Source organism: Triturus cristatus, chromosome 5_1 (genome assembly GCF_964204655.1).
Source record: "Triturus cristatus chromosome 5_1, aTriCri1.1, whole genome shotgun sequence".
Taxonomy (NCBI): Eukaryota; Metazoa; Chordata; class Amphibia; order Caudata; family Salamandridae; genus Triturus; species Triturus cristatus.
In genome coordinates, this window is record NC_140587.1 from 168,708,112 (window position 1) to 168,734,777 (window position 26,666).

The 26,666-nt window shown below is 43.7% G+C and overlaps 1 protein-coding gene across 1 annotated transcript in view; it reads right to left on the bottom strand.

The window, feature by feature from the left end:
* RHPN1 (rhophilin Rho GTPase binding protein 1) overlaps nucleotides 1–26,666 on the bottom strand; it is a 444,327-nt gene that overhangs the window by 51,487 nt on the left and 366,174 nt on the right. Inside the window, exon 11 of the mRNA XM_085604772.1 lies at nucleotides 4,181–4,375. Coding sequence (XP_085460898.1) covers nucleotides 4,181–4,375 — 195 coding nt within the window. The remainder of the gene's footprint in view (nucleotides 1–4,180; nucleotides 4,376–26,666) is intronic.

Sequence of the window (26,666 nt, forward strand, 5' to 3'; positions counted from 1 at the left end):
CCCTGCGGAGCTCTTTAAATCCGACCCTGGCAATTGGGCCCCCTACATCGCCCTCTTGGCTAATGCTCTAGTTAAAGGGGCCCCTATCCCCGACTCATGGAAGGGCGCCGAGATCCTGCCCATCTTTAAAAAAGGTGATCGTTCTTGCCCGGGCAACTATCGCCCCATTAGTCTTATTGACTGTGTTCAAAAAATTGTAGCAAGAATGATTTTGGTAAGGATCCAGCTCTGGGCTGAGCAGCTTGATATTATTTCGCCCCTACAGGCAGGCTTTCGATCGTGCATTAGTACCATTGACCAGGCTTTTAAGTTTCAACTAATTGTCTGGAAAACGGTTTATCTTTGCAATGGTACAATCTATGCAGCCTTTGTAGACCTCCGGTCTGCTTTTGACTTGGTCAACAGGACCAAACTTTGGGGTGAATTAGCAGAGCTTGGATTATCTTCAGACCTTTTAAACATCATAATTAGGTTACATGACAATAATTTTGCCCAAGTCCGCTGGGGTAACCAAGGGCAGGTTACTGACAAGTTTAATGTCAATCGAGGCGTCAGACAAGGGTGTGTCCTTGCACCCACATTATTCTTACTATTTATTAATAGAGTTGTCCAATATTTTTCCAACAAATCCACAGATGCCCCCACACTAGGAGGGTCCAAGGTTCCGCTGCTTATGTTCGCGGACGACACCCTACTCCTCTCACAAACTTTGTCCGGGCTGCAGTCGGCATTGAATCTATTTTCTTCTTTTTGTTCCGACTGCGACCTGTCAGTTAACGTTTCAAAAACCAAATATATGGTTTTTAACAAAGGGAAACCTGTGAGGGGCCAGGTGACCATGGATAGTGGTGTTTTGGAACGCACAAATGTTATGACTTACCTGGGTGTTTTATTTGAAAATAAGTTTAACTGGGGACCCCAAATAGACACTCTCTCTCTTAAATTTGCCCAACTATCCGGCTGTCTGATCAGGGAGCAAAAGCAATCCCAGGCTAAAATGATTGGTCCTCCGATCAAGATTTTTGAAGCCAGAATTAATTCAGCAATTTTATATGGTGCTGAATTATGGGGTCATACTGATCTTTCCTCCCTGGTTATAGCCCAAAACAAATTTTTCAGAAAGTTAACGGGACTCCCCAGCTCAACGCCAGTGAAACCACTTCTTTTGGACCTTGGTTGTTGTTCATTTGATGACATTGCCAGGTTTAAACCTCTGGCTTATTGGAGGAGGCTATGGACAGTCCCCGAATTGGCTCCCTTTGCCAAAGCCTTTATGGACGTTCGTTGTATCTTGGGGGCGGGTGACCTACCCTGGTGTAAACATGTTGGTCTTTTATTGGACTCTATGGGCTTAGACACCCTTTGGTCTGACCCAGCTAACAGTTCTTTTCCCCCCAAACAAAGTTTTAAGACCCTCTATTGGTCTATGATTTCCCAAAAACACATGTTATCTGTTTCCCCTGAGTCCCTGACTGGAAAGGTTTTTGGATTTAAACTAATTCCTGTTTTTGAAGAGTATTGGGATATTATTACCAGGCCTAGTGACAGAAAACTATACCACCAATTCAGGGTAGGCTCCCTTCCCACCAACTCATTCACTAAAAAATGGAAGGGTGTATCCCGTGATATCTGTAGGTGGTGTCCGGACTGTGTTGAATCTGTTGGCCACATATTCTTTGCCTGCCCTGCCTATGTTGCACCACGGGCTAAATGGCTAAAACCACTTTGTCAGAATATGGGCACCCGGCAAGGTTTTGTAGCACTCAACATTTTGCGACTCGATACCAGTGAGTGCGTTGTAATTGCTGCGGCTAAATTCCTTGGCTGGGTCTGGATTATTCGTAACAAGTCTTAATAGTCTCCTGGTATGATGCTGTGTCCTTCCTCTTCCTTCTCAGTGTTTTATGGTCTATGTTTTTTTTCCTGTTTATAATGATATTGTATTTTAAATTTTATGCTTGTAAAATGTCTTTCATGATGAAATTTTATCGAAATAAAGACTATATGAATTGAATTGAATTGATAAAACGGTTGGCGGAGAAGCTTGGTTCTGTACCAACCCCAGTCACAAAGGTGAAAAATTTGGGGGTGACGTTTGATAACCATCTGTCGTTTGACAAACAGGTGAACACCATTACCTCGAGTTCCTTTTTTAAAAGTTCTGAGAAAGATCTTACTTTGACTGCTCTCACCTTGTATAAAATAACTACTATAACGCTCTATATATTAAGTTACAGAAACGGCTCCTTAACAAACTCCACATCTTGCGGAACTCGGCAGCTCGTCTACTGCTTAGAACACTTCGACAAAGCTCAGAGGCTAAGGCAGGAGTGGAGCTTCACTGGCTGCCAGTTGAGAAGGAACAGACTTCAAGGCGCTTTGTATCGCTTTTAAGGCCTTACATGGCGAACGTCCAGACTACTTTAAAATGATCTGGTCAGATACATTACAGCTGGGCCACTTCGATCCTCCTCAGCAGCCAACCTTAAAGTGCCCACGTTCAGAAGAGCGTGTGGGGGGAGGGGGAGACGCTTTGTGCATGGTACAACCAAACAGTGGAATATGCCTTAGCCTTCCACTTCGACTAGCTCACCCCGGTCAGTTTGTAGAGGAATCTCAAAGCCTGGCTTTTTAATTCATAGCTCCACAACTAGGTGTCCTAATCTCCCTTCCGTCGTGCTACCAGCACCAAGGCGCCCTAGGCCCAGGGCACTCGAGCGCCTTACAAAACCTGTTTTCATTTCATACGGGCCTTCCACCTAATTAGTAATATTTCAAAGACCCTCCTGCTACAGCAGTAAAACTACATGTTCCAGTAAGTGGGCTCCTCAAAAAGTGTGCTGGCATGTCTGTGGCAGGCCTACAGCGGAGAAACTTGAAACAGCCTCACTTGCTGTGGCCTCCTGAGCAGAGTTTAGTGGCAGAGGTGGGGGCACGTGCAGGTCAGCCAGTGACGCCATCTCCCGCCTAATGCCAATTCTTCAGTAAAGAAATGATGTCCAACATTCGCGTGACCAGACATCTCAACCTCCGGGTCCCTCATCCATTTTCATAAAGGTCAGAAGGTGAGCTAGCAAAACTAGCTACTTGTGTGCCCCCTGGAATGGTCCCCTTTTAATGAGTATTATTCTACCAAGAAGTTCTATAGGACAAGCCCAAATCACCCACCCAACAATGGGACAAGAAAACAATTCACAAGAAGGCAACACAATATAAACTCTTTGAGATGTATTCTTTTTTGTTATAAACCGAGACTAAAGACATAGCTACAAAAAGAGCGCCTGGCCTAGCGCCAAAAAATGAATCCGGACTCGGAAATGAAATGAGCTCAGACGTGTGTTGGAACCAGAACACATTCAAGGAGGCACACCCAAGAGAGTGGGGCAAATCCTTCAGTGAGACAGGATTCCAGCATTTTCACCAATATTGTGTTGTGAGCAGGCCAACGGTGCTGCGAATACTTATTGTGGATTTCTGCACAACTGCGTAAAACTCTGGATTTGATGACTTGACTCTTAGAGGCCGAAAACAAGTTGTCCAGAGTGGTATCCCCAGGGCAGGAGGGGATACCGCGCTGGGTGATTCTGGGTGGCCTAGTCTTGCTGCACCCCGGTTACTAGGTAGAGAGGCACAGGGCCCAATTTAGACAGTTGTGGTAATTTACAGACGCCTGCACAGAGAAATGTGTCCTTAATGACAAATAGTAGTTTGTTTCACATAGATCTATAGATATTAACATTAATGAAACAAATGTCGGTCAGCTTTTGAGGAGCCACACTCTTCAAAACCAGTGGCTTCCTAGTCAAGCACACAGAGTTCTTTGCAGAAAGCGCATCAATACTATTAAAACGAAAATAATAGAAACTCAATAATTTAACTCCCTACCGGCTTTACTTTTTGTAGGATTAAACCACTTTGCGTTACTTCCGACCCTTATCCAGCAAGTCACATTTTGATGGGCCTACTACTCTTCCGATGACATGGAAAGGCTACAAATGAGCCACTTAACCAGTGTTGAAACAAATGTAAATATTGCAGTTTCCTCGTTAATGAATCATATTTTTTTATGCCCTCTAAAGTGACCAAAAGAAGGCTGCCACAAACAGTTCTTGCCCTGTCCAAATCCAGTTTAAACTTAATGATTGCCTCATCTGGATAAAAATAATTGCCAAACACTTACGATGGATGTCCGGGGCGTCCCCCGTTTCAAAGAAGTCTTCCTCGTCATCTATGTCCGAGTACTTGTTGAGCGAGCGCTTGTGGGCCGAGGACAGCACCTCCTGCAGAATGTCCATCTTCCTTAGGATCTTGCAGAGGCCATGGATCCTCATGGCCTCCTCGTGCCTCATGATGGCTCGCTTGAGGTGAGCTTTTCCTGCAAGAGAAGGTATCTTTAAGAGCCTGGGCCGTGAATCAGCCACAGCTCAACATGTCAAGCCCAAAGCAGCTACACACCCCACCCTCAAACACAGGGCCAGACTTGGAACCCAAAACAGCCAGGGGAAATTTGGTCAGGTCAGCCCACGTATGGTGCGCAGCGAGCGAGCCTGATCACTTCAAAGAGGGTTTTGTGAGGGGTGAAGTTTCCTCTGAAAATTTGGTAAAAATTGTAAAAATGTTGCATTCTACAACACATTTTCATTATAAATTGAATTTTTTATAGTAATTAAAGCATAGATGATGACCTTACAGAGCACCAAAATACCCAGTCATACCCACAAACATTCTTACGGAGAACACAAAAAATACCATGTCAAGCATGAAAAATGAGTTTAAATAGAGCATAAGTGCACACAGTCACTGTGAAGCACAGCCAAGAATCTGAAGACACAATGAAAGACCATTTCCAGGGATGTTAGCATCCACTGCAATAAGCAGCATGACAGGGCCGGCATAAGTGCTGGTGCTGGCCGGTGCAACAATATTTTTTGGTACCCCCTCCCCCCGAAAGACCTCCTCCTCAACAGATTCCCTCACTATCACCCTCATCTCTCCATAGCCGTCTCTCACATGTATTTCATTTGTTTTATAGCGCCTCTCATACCAGTGTAGGAGGTCGGAAAACTTTAAATCACATACAGAGACAATGAATCATACGTGTATAAATAAGCGTATATTAAAAATTTCATAAGACAAAAGTGACTACTAGGTGTAGGATTCAAATGACATCCAAACCAGAGTGCTTGGTCTGGAGCGGTACAAACTCAGGATTAAAAACTTATCACAGTGGTTAGGGTTGGCTTAACTAATAATTAATTTCTACCCAAACAAACCATTTTTAGCAACATTAGGCTAATGAAAGACTGGGAAAAATGCCATAACTTTCTAACCCTTAACATGCAGTTTGCATGCAGCTCTTTGATGCCAGTTCATAGCTAACTGTGCTATATTACGATTGCAACTTGTGAACTGCAGGTAACAAAAGGATCTCTATGACAAAAGCAGTGACCTACTGAGCTACCCACATAAAATACTGTTCTGTGATCTGCTCGGTACACGTGGTTTGCAGCAGGCATATTAACCATCTGCACTACTTTAGATGCGTCAAAACTGCCACTACACAAAACTCAGATCCCGCTCCAGCAGGAATCTTATTCACTAGAGTTGTCTGAAAATTGTTGGATTGAAGAAACTCTGCAGTAGGTGATTTTAACGGCAGAACAATTTTCAAACCACAATGTCCCCCAAGCTCAGCGATAAAGCGCCCCACGTAATAAAACGTGTCCCCATGCTTTTCAGCCACCAAGGGAAACGCTAGATGCCCTGTACGGCCAGTCTAGCCGTACTTACATTTTGCCAAATTATGGACGCACCCTGAAGTAATCAGCATTTGCAGAGCAATAAAAGACAAAGGTTCTGCCATGTCCTTTAACCATGGAAAATAGTCTTCCAATTTATTTATTTAGAAAGTTTTCTATAGCACGAACATGACCATCGAGGGTATCAGAGCGCTTTACAGTTTATACATCAAGAAGAATTCAAGCAATCAAAACAGAACCAACAAAGCGAAAAATTCACAGACCCTGGCAGCTGGGCCACAAATCTGCGACTTTGACTTCAATATCAAATAGAATAACCAGTCTGAGGCAGAAAGTTCTTCACCAAGAGCACTTTGACTTCCTTTTTGAAGAGGACAGTGGAAGGATTCACCCCGACTTCGGGGGGGGGGGGGGGGGGTAGGGAGTTCCAAATCCTCGGTGCCATACCTGAGAAGGCTTGATTATAGGTTTTTCTTTTCTTTAATTTTTGTGGTTTGAGCAGTAGGGTGCTGGTGCTTCTGGAGGCTCTCAACCCACATGAGAGCTCCAGTTTCTGAGCGAGATACAGCAGGGTATTGAAGCGAATGGCTTTGTGTGCCATGAATGCAATTTTTAACTGTATCCGAGCTTCATATGGAAGCCAGTTCAGGGACAACAGGTCAGGAGAAATATGGTTGTATTTTTTTAGCGCCTGTTACGAGCCTAGCAGCAGAGTTGAGGGCAACCCTAAGAGGAGCCGTCTTCACTCTAGGCAGGCCGCAAAGGGTTGCGCTGCCATAGTTCAGCTTTGAGATAACTAAGGCTTGCACTGCAACCTTTAGGTCATGAGCGGGGAGATAAGGTTTGAGTTTTCTTAGGATGCTGAGTTGGAAGTTCGATGCTTTGGTGAGGGAACTGATGTGCTTCTGAATGCTCAGACTTTTGTCTAACATAATTCCCAGAGAGGTTGCAGAATCGACATGGTGAGGCCTACTGTTAAGAGCAGTAAGCCGATTCAACCATTGTTCCATGACCGGAGATTGCTTGTGTGGTGTGATTAGGAAGAATTCAGTTTTGAGAGTATTTAGCTTCAACTGGTTAGGTGTCAGTCAGCTTTGAGTATCCAGTAACAATGTTGTTTTCTTGGTGAGGCTGATCTTTTCCCCTTCTCTGTGCCATGTTAATGTTAATGGGAATTTGTAAAGCGCACGTACGCCGATTGGCTTCATGACGCTAGGGTTCAAAGATAACATTGAGGCAGAAACTAACCCTGGGTAAACAGCCAGGTTTTCAGGAGTTTTCTAAATTTGAGGAGGTTAGTGCAGGATCGAATTTCAAGTGGAAAAGTGTTCCACAATTTAGGGACAAGAATGGTAAATCTGCGTTCTCCTAGGCGTACCCTTTTGAAGTCTGGGATGGTAAGGAGACATTGATGGGCGGACCTCAGGGCACGTAAAGGGGAATACCGGAGTATCAGATTATTGATGAACTCAGGGCTAGTGCCATGCAAGGATTTGAAGATAAGGCAACCCGTCTTGAAAGCGCACCGCTGAGCAATTGGAAGCCAGTGTAGTTTCCTCAGCAGTGGGGAGGCAGAGTGCCATTTTGGTTGATGGAAAATCAATCGCGCTGCCTGGTTCTGAACCAGCTGGAGACGCTTGAACAGGTAGTGAGGCATTCCCAGGTAGACGGAGTTGGAATAGTCTAGATGAGAGAGAACCGTAGAAATCATAGCTTGGATCAAGGCGTCATGGGTAAGGAAACAATGGATTTTCCCAATTTTCAGCATCTGAAAAAAGCATTTAGACACCACGGCTCCAACCTGGGTTTTTAGTGACAAATCACTATCCAGCGTTACTCCTAGAGTTTTAGCTGAGATGGAAGGGGTAGGTGGAGGGCCGAGTTCTAGAGGCCAATAATGAGGGCCCCAGTGCTTATGGCTGTCCCCAGTAAGCACTATTTCCGTTTTCCCAGGATTTAGCTTCAGATGATTAAGGTCCATCCAGGTTTGGATAAGTAGCATAGTATCCTGGAATCCCGTATCAGCGTTGTTGGAACTATCAACCCTAAGGAGGAGCTGAAGGTCGTCAGCATAGTTAAGAACCATCACGTTCCTGTCTTTAAGTAATTTGATCAAGGGGGCCATATAGACATTGAAAAGGTGAGGGTAAAGGGAAGAGCCCTGGGGTACACCACAGGTGATAGTATGAGGATGTGAAGAAAACTGACCCAGACGAATAGCTTGTGAGCGGTCCTCCAAAAAGGAGGTGAGCCAGCGGGCCGCGGTCCCCCGAACTCCTGCACTCCTCACACGGTCGACCAAAATACCATGATCAACCGTGTCGAAGGCCGCAGACAAATCCAGCAGGACCAAGGCTCGAGGGCAGCCTATATCAGCAAAATCCCGCAGGCTATCCACTGCCGATAGAATCACTGATTCAGTGGAATGGGCGGGTCGGAAGCCGGCCTGATGTGGGTCCAGAAGTTTGGACGACTCTAAAAAATTAGAGAGACATTTTGCTATATAGCCTTCCAAGATTTTAGACAAGAAGGGTAGCAAAGAGATTGGACGGTAATTGGACAAAAGCGCCGGGTCAGCTCCCGGTTTTTTCAAAAGGGGAACAACTGTAGCTTTTTTAAAGGCCAGGGGGACTGATCCTGATGTAATAGATTCGTTCAGCAGTGTAAGAGCAGGACCAGAATGAATAGCAAGGCATTCTTTAAGAATGCGAGGGGGGCAACAGTCAGAGGGAGCACCTGATTTAATTTCTACCAACAGGTCTTGGAAGGCCTTGTCACTAATGATAGGAAATCTACTTAAGGTTTTATCATTACAATGTAAACTAAGGGGACCCAGAGGAAGCAGATGAGTTGGGATACTAGCTTTTATTAAAGAGATTTTGTCGATAAAATAGTCATTCAGTGAATTGCACAAATCTTGGGAGGGGGCAGCCTTCAAGAGGGTGCGCTCAGGGTTAGAAAGTTCCTCTATCACAGAAAAGATGATCTTAGAGTTTTTGTTGGATCGCAGAATGCGATCAGAGAAAAAAGCTGCTTTAGCAGTCAGAATACTTTTCTTGTACTCTTTCTGGGCAGCAGTATATTGTAATCTTTTTTCTGGAGCATATTGCTGGCGCCATTGTATCTCTAGTTGGCGCAAGACCAATTTCTGGGACTTGAGCTCAGCTAAGAACCATCTGGTAGCTTCCGCCCGCAATGGGGCGTGTTTATTACTGGCATCAAGAAGCCATTTGGATACTTTTGTTTCCAGAATGTTGACATCATGGTCAGGAAGTGGGGCAGTAACAGCTAGAGTATTAAGGAAATCTTCTTTATTAATGAGATTCCATCTTCTAGCCAACCCTCCTTCAGTGGCATTAATTTTGGGAGGCAATGGTCGTGTAAGTGAGAATTTAAGGAGATAGCGGTCGGACCAGATGCAGGGTAAGGCAATAGGGATAGAAATGGTCGCGCCAGTAACCCAGATTTGATCCAAGATTCGTCCCTTAGAGTGGGTCGGAGAAGAAACCATCTGGGAGAAGTTTAGACTCTTGAGCAGATCAGACATTTCTGCGGATTGAGGCCCTTCATTGGGGTCACCATACCAGTGGTTAAAGTCTCCCACGAGAAGGACCTTAGCGTACTCCGTCACCAGTTTGGCCATCTGTTCACTAAGAGCCAGTGGGAAGAGAGGCATCTGCTTAGGTGGTCTAAACAATAAGACACAGACCAAGGAATCGTTGGTGAATTCTAATTTTATCACTAGATTCTCGATGTCAGTAAGAGAGAGACAAGTTAAAGAGCAGAATCTTAAGTCATTGTAGATAACAGCCGCCACTCCTCCCCCCCCCCCCCCCCCCCCCCCCCCCCCCCCCCCCCCGGCCTGCCCGTGCACCTATTGGCAGACATGATATAATAGTCAGAGGGAAGTGCTGCAAGTATATCTGGGGCGGAGTCGTTGGTGAGCCAAGTCTCAGTCAAGAGTAAAATATCTGGTTTGTCAGTTGCCAAGAGTAGAAAAATCTCCAGCTGATGCTTAGCCAGGGATCGGGTGTTTAAATAATATATTGAAATAGAAGCTGGTCTGTGTGGAATCTGGGTCGGAGGTCCCTGAATGTGAGCAGCGATAGACTGTAGTTCCGGAAGACAGTCCCGCTTAAGCAGTAACTTGTGAGTTTCTAAGGAGCACAAAGTATCCTTCGAAGGTTCCCACAAAAAAGTGTGCATGTTCTTTAAGTCATCTAATGAGTAAGAGACTAGTTGGCCATGATGACTGGCCCCTGGGCACGGAGGGGCGCGGACGGACGCAGTGGAGAAGTGTGGCTCACTGGTTAGAGGAGGCAGACTTGGAAGCAGAGGTCAGCCCGGGACCAGGGTTCAATTCCCGGCTCGGCTGGGTCTTGAGTCCATAAATGTCCATGGACTCGATAATTCTCGCTCCAGTGCATACTTGATTCATGGGTTCACACTCTGCGACTCTGGGCAATAGCTTGCTTAATCTCCACATGGGCCCCTCGCGGCGGGATGCCTGGCTTTCACCTTGCGGATGCCCTGCCGGGTTATCTCACAGGGGAATACCAGGACGGGTTCCCAAAGCAAGCGCTTAGAGACTGCTTGGTGATTTGCGCTATATAAATTCCTGTACATTTACATTTACATTTACGCAGATGGGCTTGCCTTTAGCGCGCCCGCTGCGCGCTCGCTTCATCACCGTTTTTATGCCCCCAAGCTGATAGCGTCTGGAGCGCTGTCCACACACCCACCCAATATGTCTGCCGGTATTCTGCCTAACTCCTCCTGCACCGCGAAGAGCAGTGCCGATGCAGGTTCCGGACGGCGAATCAAGGACTGAAGGTAAGCCCTGAATAGCAGTGCTGGGGAATGGAGAGGACACAACTGGTAACAAGAATTTAAAAGGACAAACGCCAATAGTTTTAAAAAACTCCCGGCTTCCGCCTCAGGAGTAGAGCTTTGTGCTACGCGCTCGCTTCATCACCGTTTTTATGCCCCCAAGCTGATAGCGTCTGGAGCGCTGTCCACACTCCCACCCAATATGTCTGCCGGTATTCTGCCTGACTCCTCCTGCACCGCGAAGAGCAGCGCCGAAGCAGGTTCCGGACGGCGAATCAAGGACTGAAGGTAAGCCCTGAATAGCAGTGCTGAGGAATGGAGAGGACACAACTGGTAAAAAGAATTTAAAAGGACAAACGCCAATAGTTTTAAAAAACTCCCGGCTTCCGCCTCAGGAGCAGAGCTTTGCCATGGTGCCTCTGCACTGCTCCTATGCCTGAGTAAACAAAGTGACTAGTCCAAGACTTGATGATCTGTTTTAACTGGATATTGCTTTGCTTCCCAGACTTTTTAGAACCAGAACCCGCTTTTTAGAATGGCAAACTTTTGCGACTCACCTACCTTCAATGGCCATGAGGCGGGCACATTTTTTTATGCAACTACAGCATCGTGTGGCAGCGCACTGTCATTTATACACAACACCTATTCCATTAAAATGTGACTCATTTTGCACAGACCTACAGTCATTGTGAAAAAATTATACTGCACACAAACAATGTATGGAAATCGTGCATCAGTGAATATTTATCATCTGTGCATCACCAAGTAAAGTGTCTTCTTTTTTGATCCTATTAAAATCCTTGTTTCCATCACACTTCAGAATGACAAAAGAATATGCTTTATTTTTGCTTTCGTAACTGCTGAGGGGTTCAGTTTATTTACAGGTATTTACATTTTGGTGTGCTACGAAAAATTACATCCTACAAGCTTTCCTTTCTCACACTCCACCCCAGCAAGAGTCTTCCATAATTCACTTTCCTTTTCTTTCTCTGACTGCAAGTGAGAGGAATTTGTAAACACCAATCCCCATGTTAAAAACATAAGCAGCAGAAGACATAGTTTGAAATGTGATCGGTCTTTGAAGCGAAGCAAACGTGACAAGATAAATACATAATTTATAGGCGTCTTTATTTGATACTTAGTCTTTCACAGCCTACTAAATATCGGCTCACGATCCACCAATAGGTCGCGACCCACAGTTTCAGAAACACCGTTAGTGACTTCGTCATATAATCTGTTATGTTGTATATCACCCAACCCTTATTTCGTTAAACTTCCAAAGTGCCCCATTAACTGTTCCCTTTGTGTGCCCTGGAATACCTGAAGTCTGTGTTTAATCAATATACCCAATTTTCCAAAACAGTGCTTCATGTACCACCCACCGCTCTGTGACATCAGGCGGCATCGCTAATCAATGTGATGCTTCGAAACAACTTAAGACAGCGTAAAACGTGATGTGTGGAATTCTTGAAAAAGTCTCATCAGCCATTGGTAATCTAATCTATCGCTTCATATCTAGTCTTGCCATGACCGACGAGGACCAACCAGCTGCAAATCAGTCTTGGCTTCTCCCCTAAAGGGACTGTCCATAACAGCACTGTGCACCTAGTGCACTGCTAACCTACCTACCCTATTTCTGATCTCGGTCTACAGACTGCTTGCCTCTCTTATTATTTCACGTCCCAATCCATTTTATGCTTTCTTTACAGGTTTGTCATGGTTTCTTTCCAATACTATCAATTCCTTATCTTTGTCTCACCCTATCAATCACACCACATCCAACTTTGATACTTTACCTGGTCTAAACAAACCATTTACCCACAAACTCGGACCTGAGAGGAAAAGGGGATGGCAATAGTGGGAGATTGATAGGTAGGGCGACCTCTAAGAAATGTTCAAGTCTTGATGGGCGATCACGACATCCATGTGGCACAGTGTGTACTGAACATAATCCTATTTGGACAGTGAAATACATATACAGGATGTCATGCAACCCACATAAAAGAGTGTAGCAAAAACACGTACTGTGGGGATGAAAGCAATGTTGTTGTTTTGTCAACCATTCCTTGATCTCGCAAAAGGCACTCTGGACAGCCTGAGGAATAAATTATCAACGGATATTGGTAAACCTATTGAGAAGAGTGACTGGGATACAATGCTGAGGCCACCCCAGGAATTTCTAGAAACGCTTGCTTCAGATTTATAGAAATCAATTTTATATATCGGAAATATATTAAACACTGAAGATCAATAGTTAGTGTAGGGGAGCAGCTGGGATGAGATCTAGGTGTGGGGATGTGGATGCAGATATCTTTAATATGGTCTGGAACAGCCCTGAGGTTAAGATATACTGGAAGGAAGGAAGGAAGTTGTCTGGGCAACAAAGGCTTGTCTGCTATACCTGCGCCTCTACCCGTAGAAAAATAACTCCACCACCAGGTTTGCTGGCCTTGCCATGGTGTTGGCAAACCAACAGATAGCGAAGAGCTGCAAGGCAGTGGCCGGGCCAAAGATGGCCAGGACATCAGAATCCCTGATGTGAGAGTGCGCTGCTTCATATGGAGGCATGGAAGAGGCTGAGGAATCCAGGTTTAGCCCAAGCATGGAAATCAATACGGTCTGACGACAGTAGAGACGTCAGGCAGCTGCCCCGACATCATAAACTACTGCAAGCGGCAGGCTATAAAAATGTGAAAATCTCTGACCTAAGGAAACTTTAATGAGTGCAGATAAGGGTGGCTACGTACTGGACATATCCCTCCCAGAATAAGTCCCGGAATGGAAGGAAAAAGCGAAATGTCAGAAAAAACATTCAGGATAAAAATGATCTGGACTGAAACTTCCAGGAAGGCCAAGGCTGGAGGAACGGCTGGCGATCAAAAAGGCATGAAGTCCAAGAATCAGCTGGCAAAAGGGGGAAAGGAAAGAGGTAGTAGATGAACGTGCCGCAAAAATCTTCAGAAGCGTTGCTGTGCACTACATTTATGTACCTTTAGGGAAGCTATCCAATCACCCTTCTTGCAGGCCATTTTGGATTCGAATAGCTGAAACGGAAAAGATAACATATACCACCATATTGGATAAGTTTGAAGAACAGAAGACTCTGCCCCTTCACTCCCTGTGGAACATACAGGAAGAGGGTGTCATGAAGATTGAATAATGCCATCAGATATGGGGCAATGCCAGGAACTCTGGTCTATGCCGTCCATGATTACTGTGTGGTCCTGTTGAAGCAGAGATTTGCAGTAGCATTTAAACGCTGCAAGTACAGCGTTCAATATTGCTGACGTAGTACTGTAAGCAGCGACTCGAAACTGGCCTTCCGAGACCTGCACAGGCCACCACAAGTGCATGGGTCCCTTCTGCCTCTGCTGCCAGTTGTCCATGGTCAATGAGAGTCTGCTGCAGTATCTCACCTCTGATGCAGCCCTTGGGCCTGAAATGGCTGCAGTCTTCTGATGTGACTAAGATAGGAAGTAGAACAAACCAGCAACAGCAATCCTTTCACCTTCCTCCACGGCTGAGCAAGTTTTACTGAACTTTATTCAACAAAGACTAGTAAGTACGTACAATTATTAAGTTAACGGTTTCACTTGTGGCCAGGGATCTGGTTACATGAAAGTTTGTGAATCTACCTGTAAAGCGCGTGTGGACAAATCGTCTCAGAGGGCCTACACTAGCGCCAGCTTGTCTGACGGGTACATGGATAGTGTTTCATTTCATACCACCCTCCTTTAAATTAGGCTGATAGCCTAGTTAAGAGGTACAGATTTCTCCAGACATTTAGTCTATTAGAGGTGATAAGTCATACCATACTGAAGTATCAGTTCTAGCCTAAAAGGAATTAAGCAACAGATGGACATCAATAGCAAACAATGCCATCCACAAAGGATACTGCCCAGTATCCATGTACTGCTGCAGGAGCCAGGGAAAAGGCCTTCTCACTTTATTTTCTTACCATCGAAGCATTGGAAGTGCTTAGAAACCGACTCAATTACGCTAGAGAGTGCTACAAACAACACCATGGCAGGGGCCACTCAGCAAGGTGTGCAATGCACTGGTATGCACACCGGACACCACAACCCCAGCCCACCATTACAAGTGACTAAGTGGGTAGCGGGTACCGATGGCACTTGCAGTGCTTGATATCTAATCCTAGCTTTACTACTTTACTGAAACATGCTGGTAGTAAACACTGCATTAAAACTCTGGGGAAGTCCCCTCAACACAGTGGTATTTATCCCAGGAGTGCAGTCGCTGAACCTCCTCATCAGAACAGCCTCCACCCAGGTGGTGCTGGTGTGAGCAAGCTAGATACAATGGAACCAAAAGATGTGGTTTTTAATCCTGGCTTCACTATGCAGCCAAACTTTGAGTAGTTGAGTAATCACATTTTGATCGTACTCCTCATCTCCTTTTTCTGCCATGATTGTTAGTACTTCGAAGTATATAAGAAATCTAGACTGTGGGGCTACAGGATGAGACCCCCAATGATCAGACCTCTGGAGATCGCTCGATCTTATGGTTGCGTCTTGGAGCGGCCAAGACCGCACTGGCTGCAACAAGGAGGAGGCCTGAGGTCCCCTCGATGTCCCAGTGGCACACTCGGCTTTGGCAAGCTAGAACCATGGAACGGAAGGCAGATGTTCTTTCAGATAACTATAAACATTTTGAGTATATTTGGGGACCGTTGGTGCCGTTTCTTTCGCTGTTCATTTGTCTCACCTGTACTAGAGTCCTCCACCTTTTCCAGATCTAATGATAGGAGGGTACATTGACCACTTTTGGAGTCTCGGTCCTTTACCCCCTTGCTCCCCCCACTATTAGAGGCTCCTGTTCTTCCCGCTTCATACATTGCCTCAGATCACACACTCGCGTTAGTTCATTTTGGGTTATTGAGGGGAGGGGGGATTAAGTTGGGCAATGAGTCTAATAGACTCCGCTGTAGATTGTGTTCTACATATCCCTTTTTGTCTGTAAGAGACTGCTATCCTACTAACTTTGTGTTATACTACCATTTTCAATGATTATTAAGGTCTCTACCAACTGTATTGCTGCCAATGTACTGGAACCTGCCTTGTTAAAACTCAAAGAAAGTTTGAGGGGGAAAAAAAAAAAAACTAGAACCCAAAACACTTTAGACATATCCCCTTGGGGAGACAGCACCCAGTCTCATAGTTTATTTACAGCAGGAATGCTAATCGCAAACAAAGCAGTTTTGTGTTTTAATCTTGAGGCGCCTATTAAGCAAATTGTTTGATCTTGGGCATATTGTATTGTGCCTATTCTGTTGTTCCCAAAGATACGCAGGGCGTTTTTTTTTTTTATTCATACAGGATTACACTGTAAAAAGTTTGATTGTTAAATGGGCATTACAAGGGGGGCGTGGCTTGGAGCCCGGCAGCCATGGCGGCGATACAGTGAAGCTCCCGGACCGGCGCAAGTGAACCGCGTGCAGGGAGAATTTTATGCGAAGCTTCCCGGACGACCCTGCAAGGGAACAATGCCTCACTACGTTGTGCCCTCTTTGACCGCTTCGCCGGTAATTTAGACGGCATTATTTGCAGTTAAACGCGCGTCTATGAAGTCACGCTATGACGGCCGCCATATTGTTTTGGCAAACGCGACGCTAGCGTTTCTCTTCCCTCATGAGTGGTGATTTTATCCTCCACCAATATTCACTTTACACCCCCCCCCCATGCTTTGGCAGTGTAAAAACTTCTCTCAGCAGGGGTCTATAAAGGCGCAGTAGCCCGGTTTCACCTCACCTTTTCACAACTGACGGGGTGATGTGGTTACTGCCATTTTGTACTTTTAATTTCTTAATGACAATTCTTCAGCACCAATAAGAGGTGCACTAGCTCTACTTCTATAGCATTGCGAGGTCCTGCATGAAGTATACCTCTTATACGTGTTACCTCTTTGCTCCACGAACAAGATTTAGGCGCTACACATTGCCTCTTCAAGTGGTTTAATTGCTCATTATGTGGTGGTGACTAAATACATTCTAGATATTTAAAGGCTCCTAATACTTTTTGAATTGTTTTATTTTCAACATCCATTCTGAAGACGTTGTCTCAATCAGCTGCACATTCTCTCAACCTGGTTTTTCCTCCTCTTTGCCAGCTTCCTCACTATCAAATAATATATTTGCTCTCTGGACTTCTGATATTACTATTTGATGGGCAGAACAAAAGGTATCCTCTTTGCTAATTCGAAACCAAAATGTATTTTTTTCATTTTTTATTTTATTTTGAAGGTTTTATATAGCGCGAACAAGACTCTTGCGAGTAACAGAGCACTTTACAAGTCATAAGAGTAAATCCTGAGTTCAGCATAGCGAGATCTAAGTGATCGAGTTATACAGATCTGAAAGTCATAAAGATTAAGCTAAACAGAAGGACAACTGAAGAGAGTAAAAACAGCAAACGTCAAACATAAAATACAGAAAACCGTTAAAGAGTTCAAGTGAATTTAGCCATGAGGATCGCTTTCACTTCTTTTTTGAATGCGGCAGAGGAAGGGTTCATTTGTGTATCACTGGGTAAGGCATTCCAGAGCCTAGGAGCCATAACAGAAAAGGTTTGTGTAGTAATCCACAAAATGAATCCAGATAGGTTTGAAGTAACTTTATTGAAGTTACATATACAGCTGCAACAACCTCCAGCATACAGACTAATACTGGTCTCCTTTAGAACTCTCAGTCATGATGCAGTTCTTTTACATCATACTTGCATCATGACATTCTAGACATTGCCACATATCTCCCCCCTTACATAACACAAAAAAACACAATAAAGAACAACATATATAAGTATAAACCGTAAGCTATAGGTATTCCTACTACATCTATTAACAGTTGTATTTAATATAATCAAACATGAATTTCTACAATGGTACACAATATACATAAGATTTCCATCTATTTATAAATGGGAAACCTTACATAAATTTCCAAAACTCCAGGTTCTTCCATCATCCAATTTGGCCACCGAACCCTTGACAGATATTATTTTATGAGGCTGGGAAAACTTGCTCTCACCCTTCTTCACAAATCCAAATTTCTTTACCACAACCCAATCATCTTCCATAAACACTTGTTCTTTAACGCCTTTCCTATTGTCAAAAGCAATCTTATTACGTTTTTGACACTCAGCAGCCCTAAGCCTCATATTATCTCTGTCTACCCAAACCTGGTTCTTTTCTTTTAACCACATAGGAGATTCTTTGGTTCCTGGCTCTCTTCCCTTTAAAGCAACAAAAGGAGAAATACCAGTCACTGAATGTGGTGTAATTCTATGTGCCCACATCATCCTCCGTAATTCATCTTTCCACACTAAGCCGTTTGATAATGAAAGTTGAATGCACTCCATAATAATACGATTTACTCTCTCCACAAGACCATTTGCTTGTGGTCGGAATAAAGCAACCTTCTCATGAGAAATTCCGAAACTTTCCAAAAAACTGCCCATTTCAGAAGAAGTTAGTTGAACACCATTATCCGTCACTAGTACCTTTGGTACCCCTTCTTCCACAAACACCTCTTTAAGGAATTTTATTACATTAGCAGTTGTTACCTGACCCATAGACTTGCATGTAAACCATTTGCTATGATAGTCCACTAGTGCTAACAAAAATCGGCTACATGAACCTAACTTTTCAATTGGACCTAGCACATCTAGTGCCAATCTCTCCCACGGTCTCCTAGGCAATTCAACACATTTCAAAGGAGGTTCCCTCGTAACTTTCACCTTATCGCTATTGCCACATGCATAACAGTCCTTCACCAAATCCTCAACATCCCTATCCATTTCAGGCCACCAGAAGGATTCTCTCAATCTTCTCTTCGTCAAACTCCTGCCTAAATGTCCTTCATGCACAATCCTCAATAACCTTTCCCTCAACTGCACCGGAGGAATTATCCTGTTCCTTCTCAACACCTTATCTCCCTGTACAATGAGCTCATCTTTTACAGATAAATAGTTCTTATGTGATTCCACCTCACTAGAACATGCCCAGCAATTCACAATGAGCTCTTTCAGTTTCTTATATTCCTCATCTGTTCTTATAACTTTCATCCATTCCTCTTGAGTAATAGCAAATTCATTATCAATATTTACCACTAAATCCTCCAAAATTTCCACACAAGAATTGTCCTCAATTGGCATCCTAGAAAGGCAATCTGCAATCACATTCTTCTTCCCACGCACATACTCAATTACAAAATTATAATCCAACACGGACAGTAGCCACCTGGAGATACGAGGGGTCACACTCCCATCTAGTCCACGTCCCCCTTTGAATATATGGACCAAGGGTTTATGATCAGTCTTGACCACAAAAGGAATCCCCCATAGATAGTACCTAAAATGTGTTATTCCCCAACAACACGCTAGGGCTTCTTTCTCTATCGTAGAATATGATTTCTCCGCCCCCTGCAATCTTCGCGAGGCAAATCCAATTATTGTCTCTTCACCTTCATAGACTTGCAATAAAACTCCTCCTAAACCAACATTGCTAGCATCCGTGATCAGTATGGTTTTCCTTTTGCTGTCAAAATGACCCAACGACGGGGCACTAGACAGACACATTTTCACCTTATTGAATGCTTCATCACATTCAGAATTCCACTCAAATACAGCCCCTTTCTTTAATAGAATTCTCATTGGTTCAACTAAATCTGCAAATCTAGGAACAAATTTGGAACAGTACTCTGCCAAACCCAAAAAGGACTTCAATTGTTCCTTATTGCTTGGACAAGGTGCATCCTTCACTGCTTTCTCTATGCTACCTTTCGGTTTAATTCCTTTTCCTGACACTCGATGACCCAAATAATTGACTTCACTCAGCCTTAACTGACATTTCTCTTTCTTTATGGTCAACCCACAATCACCAATTCTTCTCAAAACTTCTTCCATCAATTTATCATGCTCATCCAAAGATCTTCCAACAATCATTATGTCATCTTGAAAACACAATACTCTATCCATCCCTTTAAATAAATTTTGCATGACTCGCTGAAATACAGCAGACGCCGATGCCAAACCAAAAGGCATCCTGCGATACCTAAATGCGCCTAGTGGAGTTACAAACGAAGTCAAATGGCGTGATTCCGGATGCAGGTCTATCTGATGATAAGCCGAAGACATGTCTAATACACTGAAGACACATCCCCCGCCCATCATACTCAACATTTCTCCAATGTTTGGCAAAGGTTGCCTATCCACCCAAATATTTCTATTAAGGTCCCTCAAATCAATGCATAAACGGATTTTGTTATCATCCTTTGGAGCAACGACCACCGGAGATAACCACTCCGATGATTCTATTGGCTCTATGACTTTTGCTTCTAGCAGTTTCTCCAACTCCTTTTGAAGTGGTTCCTTCATCATGTGTGGTATTGCTCTGACCTTATGTACAATAGCTTTTGCATTTTTCTTTAAGATGATGCGATGAGCAAACCCTTTTAACATCCCTAAATCATCAGTGAAAACATTACAGTACTTTTCCATCAGTGACTTCCCCCACTCTTTATCACATTCAACATTTTCAGATACATTTACTACATTTGGTTCAACAACCATAACTGGTTCTACAGCATTTGGATTTAGTATGATATTCAGATCCTTTTGGTGTCGCCAGCCTAACAAATCTGATCCTTCTTGCGTTATATACACCCTACCATAAACTCCATTATTCTTGAATATAATGTTTACCCATTGCATTCCTAAAATATTAATTTTTGATCCACCATACCCAACCGCTCTTACATCAGCTTGGAGTAGTTCTTTCATTTTCCCTTCCATTTTCTCTTGAAAAGTCTCTTTTGAAACCAAAGTAAATAAACTTCCAGAATCAGCTAACAATTTTACAGCTTTCTTTCCCAACCTTACCTCACAATGAGGTTTCTCCAATTTTTCTGTACTTTCTCTTTTTAGATTTATATAATTACTATCCACATTCCCCACAAAATCAGAATCAACTTTGTTTCTGATTTCATTTCCTGGAGACATCTCTAATTCTACTCCATCAATGGATAGAAACAATTCGTCTCCCTCTTCGTCTTTATTCTCTACTTCCTTGACACTAGTCATCTGACTCGTACCTCTTGATCTACATGCTTTTGCCAGATGACCCTTTTTCCCACAAGCCCTGCATGTTGCATTCCTTGCACCACACGCAAAGCTCGAACTGACATGACCAGGACACCCACACCTATAACAAATAATGGGTCTTTTCTCTCCAAATTTAATGGCTGTACTCCCATAATTTTTGTTTGTTACTTTCTTGAATGCTTCTCTTTTAACCTCTTTTATTTCCGTAGGGACTTCCCTCTCATTAACTACCATTGAGTTGTCATTAGTACTTTTCCCTTTGTCAATCTCTTTGATCCACTGATCAGTGTTTTCCATACTCCTGGCAATTTGAATGGCTTGCTCTAACGTTGGATCCTTGGACAACAATTTTTGCTTAATACTCTTGTTATTCGTACATCTTACAATTTGATCCCTTATTAGGGAATCACACAACCCCTGAAATTCACAAGTGACAGCTAAACCACGTAAGGACGCTACATATGTCATAATATTTTCATCATTTTTCTGTACTCTGCAAAAAAACTTATGCCTTTCAAAGACTATATTTACTTTTGGAGTAAAATGTTTCTCTAACATTTGTAAGGACATCTTATATATGTTCACCGGTTGACCATCCCCCATTCCCAGGGATATTTCAGGCAAGTCATCGTATATCCTCCTTCCTTCCACTCCCAAATGGTGCAAAAGTATGGCCTGTCTCCTAACCGGACCATACTTGTCTCCCCCAATTGCCAGTAAATACGTGAAGAATATATTCTTCCAACGTTTCCACGGAATAGAAGGTTCCCCTGGAATAGGTAAAAATTTGGGAGGTGCAGACATAGACTCGTCAGACATACCTGCAATAAAAATATAAACAAGAAACTAAAATAAAGATTTAAAATAATTAACTAATGTAATAGACTAAAATAATTAGTTAAAATAATTAAATCTACAATTTTCTTCATATGGTCCCTTTTTTGTCTCTCAGGAATGAGCTAGGAGATGTGTTACTTGTCCTTCTTCTATTTTCCCTAAAATATCCTGATGCTTTAATAGTCCTTCCTCAATTTCTTTCCTTCAGTTAAACTCAGAATTCATCCAGTGAATCCCCTTGAAGTAAACACAGAGAACACGGTAAATAACTCTTGTGCTTCCTTTAATAACCGCTATATCTATGGTTCATGCTTGTAAACCTTTAGTGTTTCAGATTAGTGCTTCCTTATATTTCACTTCACTCCAGTTTTGTTGACAAGAAAAAAAAACGAACTGCCGAGGTTATTTATTCACTGGGCTTGTTTCAATACCCTCGCGCTAGGCTTCACTCCCACGTTGTTTATTTCCAATTAAAGAAAAAGCTTCACGTGTATTGTGAGACAGCTGATGTACTTGCGTTAGGCTTCACGCGCGCATTGTTTATCTTCAATTAAAAGGCTTCCATTTACAGCAGCCCTCGCGTCAGAACCTAATGTGCAAGCTTTCACACGTGCCAAATATTTTGAAGCATTCAGTGGTATGCGCGCATTGTTTACTTTCAACACGATGTTTACTTTGAAATAAATTGAACGTCCCCAGCCTTCAACAATTACACGTGTCAGTTTACTTTTCTCTGTGTTTCAAGGAAAATAAATAATGCTTGCACTTAAACCACCGGCTGAGCACTCAATCACTTGGTTGACAAGATAATTGTCCTTAAGTGCAACACATAACGCTTGCACTGGTTGAGTATTTAAATCACTCTGTTGACAAGATAATTGTTCCTTAAGTGCACATTACTGCATTATGTTCCTTTTTTCTCGAGTGCACCAATCGTCTTCACTCTCCTTGCAAATAATTATAAGTTTAAGTGTGTATTCACAGCTTGAACACACAAATTCAATACTTTCCAGACGGCAACATTTCTTCGTCGTATTGTACTTTCACACTTTAAATAAAATTCATTTAATGTAGCTTTTGCGAGTTAGTTTTCACACTGCGCAAATCTTCATACACACATCAGGATGTTAGAACTTCCAATTCAAAGTAGCTTAATCATTTTTCACACTCTTCTTGTTGAATTGTCAAAATAAAGCTGAAATGGTCCTTTTTCTCTTCCTTTAAAGAGCAAAGGTAAAAACTTACAGTTGAGTAGATGAAAGGAATCCAGAAATGTTTTCTTTCCCTTCTTCAATAGCGCTAATTTTCAATTTAGCGGCGTTCCAGAGATGAAGGTTGTGCTTGTTAGATGCCCTCTGCGCACCTCTTCTAACTCGTCGCCAAAATTTGTAGTAATCCACAAAATGAATCCAGATAGGCTTGAAGTAACTTTATTGAAGTTACATATACAGCTGCAACAACCTCCAGCATACAGACTAATACTGGTCTCATTTAGAACTCTCAGTCATGATGCAGTTCTTTTACATCATACTTGCATCATGACATTCTAGACATTGCCACAGTTCGGTTATAGGTTTTGTTTTTGGCAAATTTTTGTGGTTTCAGAAGAAGAGTCTTGGCACAACTGGAGGCTCTGCTGCCCGATGAGAGCACCAATTTCTGAGCTAGGTAGTGGGGGGCATTGTGGCGGAGGGCCTTGTGAGTCATACAAGCGATTTTCAGATGTATTCTGGCCTCAAACGAAGCCAGTTGAGTGCTCTCAGGTCTGGTGAAATGTGGGAGTTTCTCTTTGAGCCCGTGATGAGTCTCGCAGCAGAGTTGATCGTGGCTCTTAGCGGGGCTGTCGATGCACTCGGGAGGCAGCATAGGGTAACCGCCCCATATTCCACACGAGGGATTACTAGGGCTTGAACCGCTAGTTTGAAATCTTGGGCCGGTAGAAAGGGTTTTAGTTTTCGTAGAGTCTTCAGATGGAAGTTAACTCCTTTTGTGGCGGCGCTGATATGTTTCTGCATCTTTAGGTTACTGTCAAGCGTTACCCCCAGCGATTTGGCTGAGTCCACGACTAGAGGATGTCCATTAAGAGCTGTTAGGTGTTTCATCCAGTCCAGTATAATTGGAGTTTTGTTGGGGGGAGCGATTAAGAGGAATTCAATTTTGAGGGAGTTTAGTTTCAAGTGGTTTTCGGCCAGCCAAGTTTGGGTTTTTTGTAGCGTGGAGTTGAGTGATATGATGTCATCAAGTGAATGAATCTAGATGTAGATTTGGGTATCGTCAGCGTACATGTGGAAGTGAATTTTGGCGAGGCTGAGAAGATCGGTAAGTGGTTCCATAAAGAGGTTGAAAAGGGTGGGAGAGAGAGAGGAGCCTTGAGGAACTCCTAACGTGACTGGCATGGGGTTGGACAGGGTTTGGTTGACCTTGAAGCTTTGGGATCTATTTTGTAGGAAAGAAGTGAACCAGTTAAGTACAGAACCAGAAATTCCCATTCTGTGTTTCAGGAGTAAGAGCAGGTTGCCGTGTTTGACAGTATCTTCATTAAGAATTCAACAGTTTTTTCTGAACTCTAATTTGGAAAATTTGGGGGTTCTCAACATAGACCAGTGCGACACAGATATGGAGCCCACGCAGATACCAACAGGAAAGTCAAATGTCAAACGCTAAAAAAAAGACCCTCCTTCACCACCCAAACCGGCTTCCCCTGTCTCAATAGAATTATTAGTTCAGGAAATAAGAGCCCTAAGACCTTTCGTAGAAGAAACGAACACCAAATTACAAATCCTCTCAGATAACTGGACGCTAGACTCACAAAAGTGGAACAGAATGTTTCCTCCTTTCATGATACTACTAAATGTGTTACCTCCTTACAATCTCAGGTTTTAACATTACAAAAACAAGTCGAGGACATTGAAAATCGAAATAGGAGAAACAACATGCGCATTTTTAATCTGGCAGAAGGAGTTTAAGGTACAGATCCTATTGCTTTCTTTAAATCCTTTCTTCCCGAGATTCTCCATCTACCAGAAGGCACCGTATTGAACATACAGCGCGCTCACAGATTGGGTCGTATTCCCACTAATACTTCATCTCCACAGAGGCCGAGGGGTGTCATTTTGTACTTTCTGGAGTACACAGATCTATTAAAGGTTCTGGCAGCTGCTAGGGCTATTCGAAAAATCTCTTGGTCTGGTGCTACTTTATTTTTTGCACAGGATTATTCAAAAGCTACTGCTTCAAGACGTAAAGCCTTCCTCGACATGAGACCAGTTCTTCGTTCCATGGGTGCCAGATATGGTCTATTCCATCCATGCCTGTTTAAAGTCACTTTTAACAACAAAATAACTTCATACAAGGATCCAGTACGTCTGCAAAGCTTCATCAATGCACACATGACAGTTCCCATGGACTCTTCAAGACCATCCTCCTCACAAGTTACTTGACGGAGTCTCTTATTTGAGTTGTCATTTCCTCGTTGATTGCAGGATTTGTGCTGTTATATATTTTTATTGGTTATGCATTTGAGTGTTATCCTTGACAATGCAAATTAATATTACAAGATTTTGCCTCTTATGTTTGTGTTTTAACGTATAGGCTAAAGTTAATCCTACCATCTAATCTCTCTTTTGCTTCCACAGTTGCGTTTATGTTTTGGCCTGTTCCCTTCCCAATCCGGTCCAGTTCTCACAGGACGCCTCGTCTGCTTCATGTGGTTCCACCTACCCCTACTTTCTTGTTCCCTTAGAGTAGGTATGTCGTTTGTTTTGTCTTTTGTTTTCTGTTTCGTCTTACAATTTTTCTCTTTTTTAAAATTTTCAAGATGTCTGTTTTCTCTTTATTCTTGCCTTCACTCCTACACTAAAAACTGTCAATATATTTCTGATTTCCCCTTTATCAATATCGTCTTACTATTTGACTGCTAAACTCTTCTTTTTCTTCACTGCTCCACCTCAGTCTTGTTCTGGTTCCAGCTATTTGTTCCTCCTAGTATTCTCTGGCTTGGGATCTATTTACTCATTCACCTTTTTCTTTTTTATCTATGCATTCTTTTTTTTTTTTTTTTTTTTTTTTTGAAAAAGTTTTTATTGAACAATAATTCGGTTACAAGTACGGGCCTACAACCACCCGGGCCGGCCGCTAGGTACAGAAGGAAATCTACACATATCAAGGCTGCAATCAGTTCCCAGGGCGCTGCCCCGCAGTGGCTCCAGATAGTTCTCGAGGAACAGGAAGCGTAAGTCCAACAATCACAAAAACAAAAGGAAAAACAATAAAAAACAAAAGGCGAGTTATGAGGGAAACCAGTGCGGATCAGGCTCCCCCCGGGAAACTCCCGTCAGGACAATTGAGCAATCCGCTAAAGAGAGGAGTACCGGGAGGCCGGGGACGGAGGGGGGGGGGGGAGGGGGTCAAGGGAGATGAACGTCCATATGTAGTTGTTCCAAAAGGCGCCAGGAGCCATCAAGGGTCAGGGGGACATGGCGATATCAGTGTCTACCAGGGGGGGCGTACAGATGCCTCCGCGATACGCGTTCCATTGCCCCCAAATGCTACCCCATGCCCCCGGCTTGCCACGGGCCACATACACTGTCTTCTCCCTAAACATACACCAGTCCATATTCTCCTTCCATACTGACACGGTGGGCGGCCGTTGAGCGCCCCAAAGTTGCGCTATGTCCCTCTTGGCAATCATGTTCCCTAGGGCCGCCCACCGAGTCTGAGCCGCGCTGTAGTCATTGGGCTCCCACACATTCAGGACACAGCGACGCACCTCCGGCAGCAGCACAACCCCAGTAACCTGTCCCATTACCGTGTGGACCCGGCGCCAGTAGTCCGCCACCTTGCGGCACTCCCAAAGGATATGAAGAAAGGTGGCGCTGAGCCCACAGCCTCGCTTACAGAGCCCGTCGTCGGAAAATCCCATCGAGACCAAGCGCGGACCCGTCACATACACCCGGTGGAGAATCTTGAGCTGTACCAACCGGAGACGAGCCGGAATGGCAACCTCCTTGGGGGACGACAGTGCAGACTGCCAATCTTCGTCGTCCAATTCCACCCCATCCCCAGTCCAAGCCTCCCGAAGGCGCACAAAAAGGTCCGCCCGGTGATTAATTAATTTTTTATAAAT